Source organism: Pongo abelii, chromosome 4 (genome assembly GCF_028885655.2).
Source record: "Pongo abelii isolate AG06213 chromosome 4, NHGRI_mPonAbe1-v2.0_pri, whole genome shotgun sequence".
NCBI classification, from domain to species: Eukaryota; Metazoa; Chordata; class Mammalia; order Primates; family Hominidae; genus Pongo; species Pongo abelii.
This window is the reverse complement of record NC_071989.2, coordinates 146,751,023-146,770,403: the sequence shown is the minus strand read 5'-3', so window position 1 is coordinate 146,770,403 and position 19,381 is coordinate 146,751,023. Positions and strand designations below refer to the sequence as shown.

Genomic DNA, 19,381 nt, shown 5'->3' with positions numbered 1-19,381 from the left:
AGTCTCACCTCAGTTACAGACACCTCCATAAGACGAGTGATGGAGTCTTGATGGCTCACAACACCATAGAGCCACCCTTCTTCCCCCTCTGGCTGATATACTTTGACCCTGTGACCTTGAACACTGTAGGGACCTAAAAGGGAGATCAGTCAGTATTGAATATTTTTAGCTAAGCTATATTTCATAATTGTTTCTAAAAGCCAAAGGAAAATTAGATAATGTAAATATTTGGCACTTTTGGTCCCCTTTTATAGAACTGAACAAATGAGCAATTCCAGATTTACCATACTGAGCAATTTAAAAACAAAACCTGAATGGTTTCTTCCAGTGGTCTTTGTAAATTCTTCATTTATTTGGAAATTCCTTAGAATTTCCCAGCCCTCCAACTCCCCCTTGCCTCAATCTTCCAGTTCTGCAAGTATTATAGGAAGGAAAAGGAAACTTCCAAATAAAAAACTACGGTAGTATGAAAATGTAGTTAGATACCTGACATGTATCTAACTACATGTACATGAAAAAAGTGGGAGGCCACTAAGTTGAAAGTGCTGTTATGTTATGTTATGTTATGTTTATATATGACCGTTTACATTCTGGTATCTGACTTTCAATAACAGTGGGTGAAGAGTTCAATTTATGAAGTTTCCAGTCTTCTGCACTAATAATAGGCTGAACAAATATAAATATAGCACCTGTCTTCCTAGGAACACAGAGTTTCAAATATATTACTTTATCAGCAGGTAATGTTACCCTGCAATTTAAGCTATCCTCTAAGGACAGTTTCTCTCTCCCACATATCCTTGTACATTTGAGACTATATAGCTAAATCATTACCAATTTAAGATTATTCTCTCTCAGAGCTAAAATTAAGCTTCCGTAACTTTTCTATACATTATATATATATAGATATATTGATATATATCTCTCTCTCTCTCTATATATATATCTCCCTACCTCTCCTGTCCACTCAATTTTCTTTTCTGCTATCAATTTTCCTCATATTCTTTCTTCTGCCGTATCTTTCCTTGATTATTTAACATCATTTTATCCTGACACCTTCCTTCCCCAATAGGTCAGTTTTTCTACCTTTACCTGTTTAGATTTATTTTGACAAAAGAGAAACAAGGAAACTATTTCCCTGAAAATAATGATTATTATGAGATCAAGAAAGGAAGGGGAGTGACTGTATGACATAAATGAAGCCAATAGTTTACCTTTTGTGTAGAATCTTGGGCAAAACTTGTATCTGAACTTGAAAGCTAATAATTGTTTTCATTATTAAAAACAACATGCTTTTAATGGGAATGAGTCTGTGAACACATTATTTTATACCTTGCACACCAAGGTGTTATTTGTTGGTGTTAAGTTTTTAGTTCTTGAGAAACTTGCAGATTTTAAGTTAAAAAAGCAAAGATTTTCTAATTCATTGCTATATCCCCAATGCCTTAACACTGTCTAGTACATGGCAATATTTAAGAAATAAAAAAAACTAAAACTCAACTCACAATAAAACTGTATATTATGAAATGCAGAATGAACCAGAAACACTGGTCTGAATGAGATCCTGTTTTTGTTCTAAGAGCATCTTTAAGGGGATGGATGGACCTTAGACAGAAAAACACAGAGTCTCACCTCTGTTACAGACACCTCCATAAGACGAGTGAGTGATGGAGCGAGAATGAGATCTCTATTCCAGAGATCCAGCTAACTGGAGATACTCTTTATTTTTATTATTTTTTAATAAATAATAATTATTATCTTTCATGTGGCATCTGACTCTGCCCACAAAAAGGAGATAAGTACAAATGTTTAAGGTTGCATGGGATTCCATACTATCACTCAACAGTGATCATTCACCCGAATCAGAGTTCAGGGACAGAATACTATCCGTTCTTACCTCGGCTGAATATCTCTTGTAGCTTTTGGTCACTGATCAAAGCATTAACTGTTTCTCTCAGTGCAGCATGTTCCAAAAGAATCTGGTTTTGGCTATCCGTTCCCATCTGGTAAAGATAAAAGAAGAAAACAACTGAATGTTAAAATGAATAGCAAACATCTAATCAGCTGAGAAAAATCATATCCTAAGGAGCTGTATATCAACATTTGCCAAACAATATCTGTAGAACCTTAGTCTCAGGCTAGACGTGGTGATCATGCCTGTAATCTTAGTACTTTGGGAGGCCAAGGCAGGAGTATCGCTTGAACCCAGGAATTTGAGGCTGCAGTGAGCTATGGCTGCGCCACTGCATTCCAGCCTAGGTGACAGAACAAGACCCTGTCTCTTGAACAACAAAAAAAGAGAACTCTAGTCTCATGAGATGTTCTGCAAAAATTAAGAATGCTAGGATCAATTAGGATTAGGAAATATTATATATCTTTCTACATACAATAGCCTATTAAAGGCTCTGAGAAGTCATACAGGAAAGAAACTTATTTAGGCCAGTGTTTCTCATACTTATCTGACCATAAAACATTTTATTCCTTGCAAATCTTTTTGCTTATTTCATTATTTATCCAACATTTACTAAGTGCTATCTCATAAAGCACAAGGATTATAAATATGAATAAAGCAAGGCTGCTGAGAGGGAATGAGGCCTAACGAGCGAGGAAGACATATCAACAAAGAAATCATCATTAACCTAACAAGCGGGGAAGACATATCAACAAAGAAATCATAATTAACATCTCACAGAAGACAGTTTAGGAAATAACTGCTCTGGTCTGTCTCAGTAAGACAGTAAAACTCTTAGGAGTCTCCTAATTTTCTTCCTGCAGACAGCAACCCTTACAAGTGAGAAATAAATATATTTCCCTAAATTCTGAAACTATAACTCAGACACTGGTTTGTTTTAACTATTAACTTGTCCCTTTTCTTTGTAACTACGATACTTCATGCTGCTTGGAACCAGTCCAAACTCCTGGATGTCAATAATGAATAGGCCCCCTCGGACTCAAGTTACAGAAACAGCCACCTCAGAGAAGCCACCTCTGCCTTTTTTTTTTCTTCTTTTTTTCTTGAGATGGAGTCTCACTCAGTCGCCCAGGCTGGAGTGCAGTGGCGCGATCTTGGTTCACTGCAAGCTCTGCCTCCCAGGTTCACGCCATTCTCCTGCCTCAGCCTCCCGATTAGCTGGGACTACAGGCGTCCACCACCACGCCCGGCTAATTTTTTTGTATTTTAGTAGAGACGGGGTTTCACTGTTTTAGCCAGGATGGTCTCGATCTCCTGACCTCATGATCCGCCCGTCTCGGCCTCCCAAAGTGCTGGGATTACAGGCGTGGGCCACCGCGCCTGGACGAAGCCACCTCTTCTGAAGGGACTCAGAATTGTGGTCTTAAGTCTTGGGTGGTTTTAAGGTAGGGTGAGGCTGTGTAGAAGAAACAAGCCTCAGCCACCAAAAGTACTTTGCAAGGGAGCAGAAAGACTTTAAAATGCACAGGGAGGTTGGGTATGGTGGCTCACGCCTGTAATCCCAGCACTTTGGGAGGGCAAGGCAGGTGGATCACTTGAGGCCAGGAGTTTGAGACCAGCCTGGGCAACATGGTGAATCCCCGTCTCTACTAAGACTACAAAAATTAGCCAGGTGTGATGGCATGTGCCTTTGATCCCAAGCTAGTTGGGAGGCTGAGGCACAAGAATCACTTGAAACCGGGAGGTGGAGGTTGCAGTGAGGTGAGATGGAGCCACTGCACTCCAGCCAAGGTGACTTTCTCAAAATAAATAAATAAATAAAAATTTAAAAATGCCAGGCGTGGTTGATCACACCTGTAATCCCAGCACTTTGGGAAGCCAAGGCAGGTGGATCGCCTGAAGTCAGAAGTTCGAGACTAGCCTGACCAACATGGTGAAACCCCATCTCTACTAATAATACAAAAATTATCCAGGTGTGGTGGCACATGCCTGTAATCCCAGCTACTTGGGAGGCTGAGGCAGGAGAATTGCTTGAATCCAGGAAGCAGAGGTTTCAGTGAGCCAAGATCACACCATTGCACTCCAGCCTGGGCAACAAGAGCAAAACTCTCTGTCTCAAAAAAATAAAATAGGCTGGGCGCGGTGGCTCACGCCTGTAATCCCAGCACTTTGGGAGGCCGAGGCGGGCGGATCACGAGGTCAGGAGATCAAGACCATCCTGGCTAACATGGTGAAACCCCGTCTCTACCAAAAATACAAAAAATTAGCCGGGCGTTGTGGCAGGCGCTACTTGGGAGGCTGAGGCAGGAGAATGGAGTGAACCCGAGAGGCGGAGGTTGCAGTGAGTCGAGATTGCACCACTGCACTCCAGCCTGGGGTACAGATTGAGACTCTGTCTCAAAAAATAAAATAAAATAAATAAAATAAAATAAAAAATAAAAAAGGCACAGCATATTTATTGGAGGAAGTAATAAAAGAAATGCTAATATGTTCCCACCCAGTAAAAGGGGAAACACCTATATTTATATCAACAAAGAAATTAGCAACGAAAAAAATAATAGGCTCAAGACTAGAGCAAGTGTTAAATACCTGAAACAGATGCAACCCATTGGCATCTGACAGGAACCGAAGCTCTCTATCCAGAAGATATTCCACTGGAACCACAGAACCCAAACCCAGTTTATCTACAAGGGGAGTAAAAGTCTGTGAAGTACAATGACAAGAAATTGATTAGAACTTGGGAATTAAAAAATAGCAATTCAAACAAATCTCTAACTTCAAAGAAAGAACTATTATATCTTTCATCCCAGTAAATACAGATAAGCTAAAGCATAAGTCCTTGGAAACATTCTCAACCTAGCATCTACCCCTCAAATAGTCATGGGAAGCTAACTAATGCAGAAAGTCAGCTCAATACTCTTATTGGCTAAAAAGGACAAGAGGAATCAGAAATTCTCCTAATTCTGCCTAGGGATCGGGCTAATCTTATTAGGCTTCAAGGGAGCTAAATTATAGTAAATTCCCAGAATAAAGAGTTATACTGTTATCATCTCAGAACTCTTGAAATCTTTGTGAAATTTATGAAATAATTAACAGCATAAATATGCATGGTTAATTCATATTACCATTTCATAAATAAATAGCCTACAAAAAAGTCATGAAGAGACCCCACATGCACTTATACAAGAGCTTCTCGTAAAAGTTCAACTGGAAAGTGGCCTTAAAAACAAATGAGAGCCCGGGCACAGTGGCTCACGCCTGTAATCCCAGCACTTTGGGAGGCCGAGGTGGGTGGATCACAAGGTCAGGAGATCAAGACCATCTTGGCTAATGCGGTGAAACGCTGTCTCTACTAAAAATACAAAAAATAAGCTGGACATGGTGGTGGGTGCCTATAATCCCAGTTACTTGGGAGGCTGAGGCAGGAGAACCACTTGAACCTGTGAGGCGGGGGTTGTGGTGAGCCGAGATCATGCCATTGCACTCCAGCCTGGGCAACAAGAACGAAACTCCGTCTCAACAACAACAACCAAAAAAAACAAATGAAAGCGCTGGGCGTAGTGGCTCACCTGAGGTTAGGAGTTCAAGACCAGCCTGGACAACATGGTGAAACCCTGTCTCTACTAAAAATACAAAAATTAGCTGGGCATGGTGGCACGTGCCTATAATCCCAGCTACATGGGAGGCTGAGGCAAGAGAATCACTTGAACCCGGGAAGCGGAGGTTGCAGTGAGCCTAGATCGTGCCACTGCACTCCAGCTTGGGTGACAGGGTGAGACTTTGTCTCAAAAAAAAAAAAACAAAAAACAAAAGACAAAAAAAATAAGAAAAGACAGTTTAGTAAGTGATGATATATACCATTAATAGGTTAAAAAAATTGTTTTGAATATTATTTATTTAATTTGGTTAGCCACATGAGAATCAGGATTTTTTAGAAGTTACCATTTATACCTATACTTTGCTAATAAGACAGAAACAAATGGATACTCTCACAATTAAATTTTATAACACATAGCCAGGTACAGTGGCTCATGCCTATAATCCCAGCACTTTGGGAGGCTGAAGCAGGTGGACTGCTTGAGACCAGGAGTTCAAGACCAGCCTAGGCAACATGATGAGCAACCATCCCTACAAAAAAATACAAAAATTAGGCTGGGTGCAGTGCTGTGCATCTGTACTCCCAGCTACTTGGGAGGTTGAGGTGGGAGGATGGCTTAAGCCTGGGGATCAGAGGTTGCAGTGAGCTCTGATTGCACCACTGCATTCCAGCCTGAGTGACAGAGTCAGACCCTGTCTCAAAAAAATAAAATAAATTTTATAATGCTATTTTGTTTCACTCCATAATTGAAAAAAAACTTTAAAGGTTACAAATCATGTTTTAAAACCTTGCTCTGAGAAAAGACTAAAGGTGAAAAAATTCTTTTCATTGTTGTTTTTTTTGTTTTTGAGACAGGGGTCTCACTCTGTCACCCAGGCTGGATGCAGTGGCACAATCATGGCTCACTGTAGCCTCAACCTCCTGGGCTCAAGCCATCCTCCCACCTCAGCCCCACAAGTAGCTGGGACCACAGACATGTGCTACCAGACCTAGCTAATTTTTGTATTTTTTGTAGAGATGGGGTTTTGGCATGTTACCCAGGATGATCTCAAACTCCTGAGCTTAAGGGATCTACCTGCCTCAGCCTCCCAAAGTGCTGGGATTACAAGGCATGAGCCACCGTGTCCGGCCAAAAAAATTTTCATATCAAATATCACCTAATATAAAACATTTTGGAGGACAAAGGAGAAAAGACTGCTCCTAATTTTTGCATTAGTAACTTCAGAATAAATGTACGTTAAGGACAAAGTATGTAGTTCTTACACATACTCTGTCCCTAACATGTCATAGTTATATTATAGGAGTAAAGCTCAAATATGTTCCCACCCAGTAAAAGCCACTCACCAGGGCTGGCCATTGTGCAATGGAGACTCGAGTGCCCTGGAGAAGGACTGGGTCCTCACGGGGCGCCCATACAAGAGATCCTTCCAGCAGAAGCACAATAACTTCCTCAGCATGAACTTTTACCCAGGAGTGTTGCTTCCAGTTACAGCCATCAAATTCTACAAAGATCTGCAAAAAGAGATAAAAAGCAGTTTGGAAGTCACACTTGGAAAAATCTCACACTATACTTATAAATGAACATAAACCCCAATGTTTTGAACAACTGACTAGGAATAATTCTAACTTGTGTTTAAGTTATTTTAATGGGTGTCAATAAAAGCTGATCTTCAGAGCCAGGAAGCTGGTCTCAGCCCCATTCTGAAAAGGAGGAACAGAGTTAAGGAGGCATGAACTATTCACAGTCATTTAGTAATTTTTAGTCATGTCCCTACTGAAATTTGCAACTTTTAGTTTCTAATTCATATCTACACATACTAGCTGAGAGCTTACCATATATAAGGTACTATACTAGGTTCAGGAATACAGAAAAGAATCTGGCATACTTCTTGGTCTCAAAAAGCTCATAATCCAATAGGAAGAAATTTTTAATACTTCTATTGAAATGACTGTGAACTTTTAATTATTTTTTGAATAGGTGATGTATGTATATGGCAAAAATTCAAAAAGATAAAATGCTGACAATCATTGCTCTCCCATTCCTGCGTGTGGATTCTATTGACTGATTGATCGATTGAGACAGGGTCTCACTCTGTCGCCCAAGCTGGAGTGAAATGGCGTGATCTCAGCTCACTGCAACCTCCGCATCCTGGGCTCAAATGATCCTCCTGCCTCAGTCTCCCAAGTAGCTGGAACCACTAGCATGTGCCACCATGCCCGGCTTATTTTTTGCAGAGACGCAGTTTCACCATGTTGCCCAGGCTGGCCTTGAACTCCTGAACAAGGGATCTGCCCACCTCGGCCTCACAAAGTCTGGGATTGCAGGCATGAGCCACCGTGCCCAGCCTTTTTTAAAATTTAAAATTAAATTAAAATTAATTATTTCGGTAGAGATAGGGTCTTGCTGTGTTACCCAGGCCAGTCTTGAACTCCTGGGCTCAAGTGATCCTCCTACCTTGGCCTCCCAAAGTGTTGGGATTACAGGTATGAGCCACCACACCCAGCTGCATGTGGAGTCTTAAGTGCAACTATCAGCAGTAATCTCACATCTGTTAGCAGAGACTTGCTGTAGTCACAACAATGCTTTCTTCTTCCCTGAACAGATACTCCACTTCTTGAGATATACTTAAGCAGGCACTGTATTTATACAGTTCTGAAAGCAGATTACATTAAATGAAGCTATATTTTTCTAATAAATATTATGCTTAGATTTGACTTTTTTGTTTGTTTGTTTTTGAGACAGGGTCTCACTTTGTTGCCCAAACTGAGTGTTGTGGCACAATCATGGCTCACTACAGCCTCGACTTCCTAGGCTCAAGCAATTCTCCCTCAGCCTCCTGGGTAGCTGAGACTATAGGCACACACTACCATGTCCAGGTAATTTTTGATTATTTGTAGAGACAGGGTCTCACTATGTTGCCCAGGCTGGTCTCGAACTCCTGGAGTCAAGCAATCTTCCTGCCTCAGCCTCACAAAGTGCTGGGATTACAGGCGTGAGCTACCCTGGCTGGTCCCAGCTTTGACTTTCTATACAAATTGACTTCTGAAGATGAGTCAACACAGCATCAAAAACTAAATATGAGGCCAGGTGCAGTGGCTCATGCCTGCAATCCCAGAACTTTGGGAGGCCGAGGCGGGTGGATCACAAGGTCGGGAGTTCACGACCAACCTGGCCAAGATGGTGAAACCCTGTCTCTACTAAAAATACAAAAATTAGCTGGGTATGATGGTGGGCACCTATAATTCCAGCTACTCAGGAGGCTGAGGCAGATGAATCACTTGAACCCAGGAGGCGGAGGTTGCAGTGAGCTGAGATCGTGCCATTGTACTCCAGCCTGGGCAACAAGAGCAAAACTCTGTCTCGAAAAAAAAAAAAAAAAAAAATCTCACATGAAACTTCTTAAGGCAACACTAAGTGACGCAGGACAATATTAGAATCCCCATAGATGTGACTCCCAACTGGCAACTGTGGAGTTACCAGGAGGATCTGTAAGTACTATGGGCACCAAGCATTTCCTGTAGAGTGAATGCCAGGTCTTGCAGATGTATGTACTATCATGTTTCAAATACATGTAGATAATGTAATTAATAAAATTCAAATCCATTAAAAACTTAATAAAATTTTATGTGTATTTTACCACAGTGGAAAAAATTTGAAGAAAAATATTACTGAATTCACAATGGCTTTTTTTTGGTTGGTATATATGTTCTCAAGTAACCAACATAAAAATTCTAATGATATGAAAATTCAGGAAATTTATACATGGAAAGTATGGAACCATAGCTCAGTAGCCTAGCTATTGGTTTAATCTCTTCACAGGCAACAAATACTTGTGAACTGCATTGCTAAAAAGTTATCCCAGAAGTTAAATTCATTATAAAGTTCTAGTTCTATTATCTGTAATACTCCAACAAAGAAATTAGCAATGAGAAAAGTAAGCTTCATTTCTACTTAATAAAAAGATGGCGATGCAAGGCTCAGAGAGGAGAAGAATGATGTTTACAAAGAAAAAGGACAGAACACTGAACTGTACTATATTTAATATATAAATAGGCTCATTCATACATACATGTTGTAGGGGAATAAGACATAGCCCCTGCCTTCAAGTAACTTACAGACAACTGGAAAGAGAGAGATATATTCAAACTTACATTTAAGTGCAGACTCCAGCACCAAGAAAGGCAGCATAACGTACAAAGCTTGGAGCTCATGTTCCAGGAGGCCTGGATTAGTGTCTCAGTTCCACTCTCTTGCAAAACTTAGACAACTTACTTTTCCTTCCTCAAATCTTAGTTTCCTCTTTTGTGATATGGCACATCTTTCTTACCTCATGGACTGGTTGTGAAAATTAAATAAAGGAACAGATTCTAAGCACTTTGGCTGATTATAAAGCACTATTTGGGCAACAGTATGTCACAGGATAAACAGAAATAGGGTAAAATAAAGTATGGTGGGTATTCAGAGGCATAAGATCACTTCAGATGTGCAGAGGAACTGATAGAGGCTGAGGACAACAAAAGCCCCAGTTAAGCTCTGGGATGGTCAGGACCTATTTAACACACTGTGGGAAGGAAGCAGTAGCCAATGAGGCTAAAAAGGTTAGGAGTAGATGTGGAAGATCTTGAACACTTGGATAAAAGATTGGGGCTTCATCCAGCTGTCAATGGGAGGTGTGGGTGTGTGCGTGCAACTATCATTAAAAGGTTTTTTGTGTGTGTATACGGTGGGGGAGTAGTAGGGAGTGTTCTTACATGACCCCAGAGTCGGGGGTAATAACATGAGGAAGGAAGTGACTTGCGCTTATGAGAATCCAAGAGCCCTATCACAAAGCTTGATGACTGGCTGAATGTAGAAGTACGGGAGAATTAAAAAATGACTTCAATTTTGAACCAGAGAAAAGAAGTGCTACCATCACAAAGATGAACTGATGTCAGGAGGAAACGATGGCTGGAGGACAGACAAGACCTTGCAAATCATGAAAAGCAGTCTGGAATGTTCAATGCCCAGACTGGATCTGACCCTGAGTGACACAGTACTCTACCAGGTGTCCTCAGAAAACCAGAGGCTGAGGCTCCATGGTAACCAATGGCTAGGTGCCATGATGTATAGTTCTAAACTGCCAACCACTTTAAAAATCAACATAGGAATCATAACATTCTAAGTTATAGCAACACACAAATACAAGAACAACACTAAAATAAGTCACTGGGCTAAAGCTGTAATGATTTTTATTCTTTGTACATAAGAACTTGAATATTTAAAAAGTTAATATTCAAGAATTCAATACTATTATCGCATACCTAAAAACATTAGGAAAAAGCTAAAATATTTGGGAGTTACATTTTACCTAATTTAAGGGTAATTATCTCTTACCTTACTTGAGCAAAGGACATGGAATAAAGTGTTAAATCTGAAACAACCCTGTACTACACATTCCGGGATCAAACGACAGCCCCAATCTGATAATATGAATTTGTTTTGAGAGCAATATGGAATGTAGATATATGTAAATATGGACTATGGATATATGTAAACATATTCCCCCAAGAGTGAAGCTTATTTCTGGCCCAGGACTGTACTTCGCTTCCTAGCTACAAAAATGAAAGAGTTAGAGCATACAAAGTAAAGAATCATTTCAAGTGGGACGCAGTGGCCCACACCTGTAATCCCAGCACTGTGGGAGGCTGAGGCGGGAGGATCACTTGAGCCCAGCAGTTCAAGAGTTCAAAACCAGCCCTGGCAACATAGCAAGATCCTGTCTCTACCAAAAAAATAGAAAAAAATAACCAGGCATGGTGGGGTACATCTGTAGTCCCCACTACTCAGGAGGCTGAGATGGGAGGACAGCTTGGGCCAAGGAGTTCAAGGCTACAGTGAGCTACGATCAAGCCCCTGTACTCCAGCCTGGGCAACAGAGTGAGACCCTGTCTCCACAAAAAAAAAAAAAAAAAAAAAAAAAGAAAGAAAGAAAGAAAAAGAATAAGAACTATTTTAAATCTAAGTACATAGAACACATACTCTTAATGGTAGTGGCCAGGCCACAGGACCAGAAGGGACAGAAACTAGCAAAAATAAGGGTAGTGATTGGATTGAGTCAAAGATGACCAAGGGAGGTTGATAATCTTAGTAGGGGAGGACTAAAACAGTTAAACAGTTTGAGATTTTTTCTTCTTTTTGAGATGGAGTCTCACTCTGTTGCCCAGGATGAAGTGCAGTGGCACGATCTCAGCTCACTGCAACCTCCGCCTCCCGGGTTCAAGTGATTCTCCTGCCTCAGCCTTCTGAGTAGCTGGGACTACAGGTGCCTGCCACCACACCCGGCTAATTTTTGTATTTTTAGTAGAGACAGGGTTTCACCATGTTGGTCAGGCTGGTCTCGAACTCCTGACCTCGTGATCCACCTGGCTCGGCCTCCCAAATCGCTGGGATTACAGGAGTGAGCCATCATGCCCCACTGAGATAATTTTTTAAAAGCCTGATTAATACAAACCATGATCAGCTAAGAAATTAAAAAAAAAATCTGATTAAATTTCTACTATCAGAGTAAAAGTAGCAAATGGTACAACACATGCTTCAGTTAGGACCCAAGGATTACAAGTATTTTATTAGTTAAGAAAAGTTAGTGTTAAAACTCTTGCTTTCATTTCTCTTTGTGGCCTACATGTGATTTATATTCATTTTAGTGACATATAAATAAGTTTTTTAAAAATAAATTATCCTAAGTTTGACAAAATCAGATGGTAGTAATCTAAGTGACATGGGGCTTCATGTTTGTCATGTAATCATCAGTTTGGATTCTGGCTGTTATCAAGGCCATTCTTACTATAATTAATAACATTATTCATTTATTCACACTCTTAACAAAAATGCAATGCCTCTTATAAGTGAAGCACTTGACAGGGCCAAGAATATCAAGGTAAATAAGGTAGCAACTTGACAGTAGGGACTCACACCCTAGATGAGCCCAACACAGAGGTACAGAAACTATTACAGTGCGAAGTAATCAGGGTAATAATAAAGATCTGAATAGGCTATGTTAGATTAGACAAGTCATCTGCCTTGGGAAACCAGAACAGTTTCACAGAAGAGGTAGTAGTATACAAACTGGGTCTTAAAGGACAAGCTGCATCCTTCTGGCAGAAAACAGAAGGAAAGACTTTCCAGCAGGTACAAAGGCAGAGAAAAATAAAAGCAGATCAAGTGTTCTGGGAGTAGGAGGAGGAGGAGGCTAGTAAGTAAGCTGTAAAGAGCTCCGACTGGCATATTAATGGTTGAAAAATTGAAACCTGTCGACAAAGATGTTGTTTGGCCAGGAGTGTTCTTTCGTTTGTTTATATTGTGCATTTGAATATCTTTATGCAGCGTGTGCACTCTCCAGCAGCTGCCAATGCCCACTACACCTTTTGGTCTGTCACCCAGCTGTTTCTCACAAGTCTAGTTCCTCCCTAGACCTATCTGAGTTTATGTTACCTCTATAGGCCTTGAAGGAGCACTGACAGTTTTAAAGGTGGTGGGGAGACCTAGTAAACTATAGAAAGATAATGGGGGCCAGGCATGGTGGCTGATGCCTGTAATCCCCAACACTTTGGGAGGCTGAGGTGGGAGGATCACTTGAGCCTAGGAGTTTGAGACCATCCTGGGTAACATAGGTGAGACCTTGTCTCTACAAAAATAAAAAATTAGCTGGGCATAGTGGTGTGCACCTATAAGTCTCAACTACATGGGAGGCTGAGGTGGGAGGACTGCTTGAGCCCAGGAAGTCAGGGCTACAGTGAACTATGATCACGCCACTGCACTCCAGCCTGGACAACAGTGAGACCCTGTCTCAAAAAAGAAAGAAGGAAAGAAAAAAGAAAGACAATGAGGGGAAGTTCTCAAAACTCAGTTTAAATAGGAAATCAAAATGGAAATTATAAAGCATTTTATACTTAGGTGAATAACTAAAATACAACTTATACTATGTAATAAATAATAGGAGCTTTTAAAAATGAGATCTATCTAATAGACTAATGTGGAAAGATCACTGAGATATATTATGTGAGGGAAAAAAGCAAGTTGCAGATTATTTGAGGGGAGGGGATTGTGAGTGGGAGGGTTGGGATGAGACAGTGAACAGTATTTTAGCCTCATCAGTAGATGTTTCCTTTTTTAAAAAGAATTTACTTATTTATTTATTTGAGACAGTATCACTCTGTCACCCAGGCTAGAGTACAATGACGCAATCTAAGCTGACTGCAATCTCCGCCTCCCGGGTTCAAACGATTCTGTGCCTCAGCCTCTCGAGTAGCTGGGATTATAGGCAAGCACCACCATGCCTGGCTAATTTTTGTATTTTTAGTAGAGACGGGGTTTCACCATGTTGGCCAGGCTGGTCTTGAACTCTTGACCTCAAGTGATCCGGCCGCCTTGGCCTCCCAAAGTGCTGGGATTACAGGTGTAAACCACTGCACCTGGCCTAAAATAATGTATTTATAATTTTTTTTTTTTAAAAAAGAGGAAAGAATTACCTTTGGGGTCAGGCTGGAAGATATGGATGGAAGAAACTGGAAGCAGGGAGACCAATTACGAAGCAGTAATAACCCAGTTAAAAGACCTAAGCCAATAAGAATACTGTATAAGCCATGCGCCATGGCTCATGACTGTAATCCCAGCACTCTGGGAGGCCGAGGCGGGCAGATCACCTGAGGTCAGGAGTTTGAGACCAGCCTGGCCAACAGGGTGAAACCCCATCTCTACTAAAAATACAAAAATTAGCCGGGCATGGTGGCAGGCACCCATAATCCCAGCTACTCAAGAGGCTGAGGCAGGAGAATCGCTTGAACCCGGGAGGCAGAGGTTGCAGTGAGTAGAGATCACCCCATTGTACTCCAGGCTGGGGGGCAAGAGCGAAACTTTGTCTCAAAAAAAGAAAGAAAGAAAGAAAAAAAAGAATACTGTATGAATGTAAAGTATATTTGAGAAATTAGAGATAAAAATAACAGGATATGGTGATGATTGTGAGATGGTAAAAGAAATCAAAGATAACTTTCCAAGGCTCCTAAATTTTCCAATTTTCCTATACTCCAAACAAAACGTAAACTCTGTTAAAAATAATGTTACACAACTGTGGGATATCTTGTCAAGGTGGGCGAAGATGCATGAGTTGAATACCTCTGTTTTCAAATAAAAAATAATTTTCTCTTTACAGTTTCTTTGATTCTCAAGAGATAGCTTTCTACCAATTATCCCCAAATTTTTCTACTTTCTAACATCCTGAATAAATTAAATGTGAAGTACATGGAACAACGGAAATAACCTGAATAAAAACTCCAGCACATATAGTGCTTTCAGGGGTTGTGGAATGACAGATACGGATTTGCATCCCACCTCTCCCATTTCTTAACTGTGCAGCCTGGAGCAAGTCACTTCAGCCTCTTTGAGCCTCACTTCCTTTGCCTATAAATAGGGACAATAAAGACCTCAAAGGATTGCCTGTAGGATTATATGAAATAAAGACTTTAAATGCGTAGCAGAATATGGGCTCCAGATAAATGCTTATTCCATAAGCAAACTCAGGTCAGAGTAAAAACTGGCATGACTTTTTTTTTTTTTAATTGCTATATATCAAGAATCTTAAACATGTACATACTCAGTGTCTATCATACCACTCCGGACCATAATCCTAACAAATAACCCTAAACAGTGAAAAGGTTTTATTCACAAAAATGCTCACCATGGCATTATAGATGAAGCCTAAAATCTGAAACAACTTTAACAGCCAACGAAAAGGGAAGAGTTAAATTACTCAGCCAAAAAAATTACGTTCATAAGATTATGTTCAAATTCCTTGCAAAGCATTTATTATTTTCTTTTGGGTTATAAAAGCAATACATGAATTACCTGTGGAAAATAGAGAAAAGCACCAAGAAAATCAAAATCACCCATAAAATGAATAATTTTTAGTAAAAAAGGAAAATAACAGGCTGGGTGCAGTGGCTTACAACCTGTAATCCCAGCACTCTGGGAGGCTGAGGCAGGCAGATCACTTATGGCCAGGAGTTTGAGAACAACCTGGTCAACGTGGCGAAACACCATCTCTACTAAAAATACACAAATTAGCCAGGCATGGTGGCGCGGCACCTGTAATCCCAGCTACTTGGGAGGCTGAGGGAGGAGAATGACTTGAAGTCAGGAGGCAGAGGTTGCAGTGAGCACAGATCGTGCCACTACACTCCAGCCTAGGCGACAGAGTGAGACTCCGTCTCAAAAAAAAAAAAAAAAGAAAAAGAACAAATAAATAGAATAACTGCCATATTAAATGAAAAAGCAAAACTCAAAATTAAAAATGCAGTATGAGGCCAGGCGCGATGGCTCATGCCTGTAATCCCAGCACTTTGGGAGGCCAAAGGGGGCGGATCACCAGGTCAGGAGATCGAGACCATCCTGGCTAACAAGGTAAAACCCCGTCTTTACTAAAAATACAAAAAATTATCCGGGTGTGGTGGCAGGAGCCTGTAATCCCAGCTACTCAGGAGGCTGAGGCAGGAGAATCACTTGAACCCGGGAGGCGGAGGTTGCAGTGAGCCGAGATCGCACCATTGCACTCCAGACTGGGAGGCAGAGCGAGACTCCGTCTCAAAAAAGAAAAAAAAATTATTAGAATAATTTCTACACTTTGTATAATAGGCATGTATTACTTTAGAATCAGAGAAAGAAAACACCAAATGCTTCAAATCTAAGAAAACAACCCATACGCAAATCACAAAACTAAGGGCCAGTGTACCTTGGATTGGAGTCCCAAATGTGACTCCAATACCAAGATGAAAAAATTAACAGTGAGTCCATATCAATAAAAACATGTAAAAGAAAAAATTTAAAGATTATAAAGATAACAGGGCCACGGAGTAGAAATTCCGTAATAAATCAGAAGCGAACATCAGCCTAATAGGGGCTTCAAAATGTTCTACTTTTTTTAGACAGAGTGGTCAGGGAATAGAAGAGAAAAAACAGAAAAATCCGTGTTTCCTGACCTCCATCAATTTACCATCTAGTAGAATAGATAAGCAAGTGTGGAGGATGGAAGACTTTCCCTCTACCTTCTGAGGGTTAGGTGATTGAAATAAACAGTCAGCAGTTTAAGGAGAGAAAAATAATACAAATTTGTTACATGTAAGGGGCATCACAACAAGGAAAAGTAAATACCCAGAACCCAGTGAGACTGAGAATTTTTCTTATATTTCTATAGAAATTATAGAAATAATTTTTATATAATTATATAATTATAATATAAAATTATAGAAATAATTATTGGGGGGAGAGGGGAGGGATAGCATTAGGAGATATACCTAATGTAAATGACGAGTTAATGGGTGCAGCACACCAACATGGCACATGTATACATATGTAACAAACCTGCACGTTGTACACATGTACCCTAAAACTTAAAGTATATAAAAAAATTATATAATTATAAAATTATAGAAATAATTATATAATAAAATTATAGAAATAATTATATAATATAAAATCATAGAAATAATTATATTTCTATATTTCTTATAGGCAACTTAGGGGAGAGTAAACCACATACATTATTCACTTAAGATATTGTGTGTGTGTGTGTGTGTGTGTGTATGTACACATATGTATATATATATCCTGGGCTCAAGTGATCCTCCCTATAGGTGCACACCACTGCACCTGACTTAATGATTTTTGGGAAAAAAAATGAATGAGCCGTCAGAAGAACAGGTGACAGCTAAGGCTGTCTGTCTGCATGTGGTATAGACCTCCAGTCTCATCTCCTGTGATAGGAATTAATCTTCCCTGGTCGATAAGGTTAGCAGGGAAGGGATTCATGACAATAAGAGTTCCTTCTTTTTTTTTGTTGTTGTTTTTTTTTTTTTCAGGCTGGAGTACAGTGGTGCAATCTTGGCTCTCTGCAACCTCTGCCTCCCAGGTTCAAGCCATTCTTGTGCCTCAGCCTCCCGAGTAGCAGGGATTACGTGCGCCACTATGCCCGGCTAATTTTTGTATTTTTTAGTAGAGACGGGGTTTTGTCATGTCGGCCAGACCGGTCTCGAACTCCTAGCCTCAAGTGATCTGCCCACCTCAGCCTCCCAAAGTGCTGGCATTACAGGCGTGAGCCACAGCGCCCGGCCTAGAGTTCCTTTTGGAAGATATGTCTTTAGGTAGATGAAGTAAGTTCAGAGACAGCCCTCCATCTGCTGCTCCCCAAGTGCCTTCAGTTTGAGATCCAATGCAGCATATTTTAGGGTGGCGTTTCCTGAACTTCTTCACAAGCTATACGTCTTGCTACACATATCTATAACAAGAAAAACTACAATAAATATTCCAGAAAGTGGTATCCACAAAGTGCTAAAGGAACAAAGAATAAAAACAACATGCTGGGTAATCAGAAAGGCTTTATAGGGTTTGTAGCTCCTAGGATGCATGGGCCTGAAGGATGAGCAGGCTTTCTTTTCTCTGTATAGGATTTCAATGGATGACAGCATTAAAAGAAAAGTTTAAAGAAGGAACAAAGCAACGGAAGCCAGAAAATACTAGAAAAGTGGAGGATCACCAAAATCAAGGCTGCTTGCTTTAAACAGCCTTTTGGCAACACCCAATTTCCCTTGTCCAATTCTTTGCACATCGAGGACCCTTCTTATAGTAATTTGGTCTCTAGAGCAGAGCAGGAAGGGGCTCTATGCAGATCTCTGGATAGGTATACCTCCCACTGTAAATTAATAACCTTGCATGTGGATTTACAATTCAGTCTCCAGAGTTTGGTTAGAGAGAATCAGTCCCCGAGAGCCTGATTACCTCTGAAGTCATGAAAAAAGGAAAAAAAAAAAAGGAGTTTCAGCCCTTAGAAAACTGAAGGAGGTCACACTATCCGAGTCACTACTAATCAGGCAGGTTTTACCCACCTAGAGATCAAGAGCAAAAGATGATGCTTTCGCACCAGGGGCAGTAGGGATGGTACAGTGGAAAGGGCTTAAAAACCACCAACCTGTCAAAGGCAGTGGAAAACTGAGAAGCAACAACAGGTGTTGCGTCTCCCAGGCCTTGTGGAAGCAAAGCCTATAGAACTCACCCCAGCTGTTGCAAAGAAAATCACAACAGAGAATGCCATGTTTCTTGAGTTTGTTGAGTTTCTTGAGTTTGTTGGTGGAGGGGGAACTAAATAAATAAACTAGAACAAGTTAGAGAAGAGACCCAGGAAGCTGTGTATTAAAAAAAAGAGAATGAACCCTTGGCAGGTGGGGAGTTAGTGAAGCAAGTCCCTTAGAAACAAATGGGAAATTAATGGCCGGGAGTGGTGGCTCACGCCTGTAATCCCAGCACTTTGGGAGGCCAAGGCAGACAGATCACTTGCGGTCAGGAGTTCGAGACCAGCCTGGCCAACATGGTGAAACCCTGTCTCTATTAAAACTACAAAAATTAGCCAGGCATGGTGGCAGGCACCTGTAATCCCAGCTACTCGCCTGTAATCCCAGCTACTCAAGAGGCTGAGGCAGGAGAATCACTTGAACCCGGGAGGCGGAGGTTGCAGCGAGCCTACACTGTGCCACTGCACTCCAGCCTGGGTGAAAGTGAGACTCCGTCTCAAAAAAAAAAAAAAAGAAAAGAAATAGAACTATTAAAATTCACACACACACACACACACACGCAGACAATCTTTTTTAAAAAAATCAACTATACCAAGTGCTTGAGTGTCTGAAAAACTCAACCATGGCTCAGTGTTTCAAAAACAGACCTGATGCTGTAAGGGGAGAGTTAAGATGATGAGTGTGCTTAGAGGGGCTCACAATTAAACAGTATATAGTCTTAATGTCAAAAAGTACAATGTCATTTTTATTTAAAGTTCTCTAACCATACACAGAATCAC

General features: G+C 40.7%; 1 protein-coding gene across 2 annotated transcripts in view; it reads right to left on the bottom strand.

Moving 5' to 3' along the window:
• KDM3B (lysine demethylase 3B) overlaps positions 1–19,381 on the bottom strand; it is an 84,142-nt gene that overhangs the window by 57,599 nt on the left and 7,162 nt on the right. For both annotated transcript variants that reach the window (XM_024247247.3, XM_024247248.3), the window contains exons 2-5: positions 6,852–7,019; positions 4,499–4,612; positions 1,895–2,000; positions 9–133 (exon numbers count right to left, since the gene is read on the bottom strand). In XM_024247247.3, coding sequence (XP_024103015.3) covers positions 9–133; positions 1,895–2,000; positions 4,499–4,612; positions 6,852–7,019 — 513 coding nt within the window. The remainder of the gene's footprint in view (positions 1–8; positions 134–1,894; positions 2,001–4,498; positions 4,613–6,851; positions 7,020–19,381) is intronic.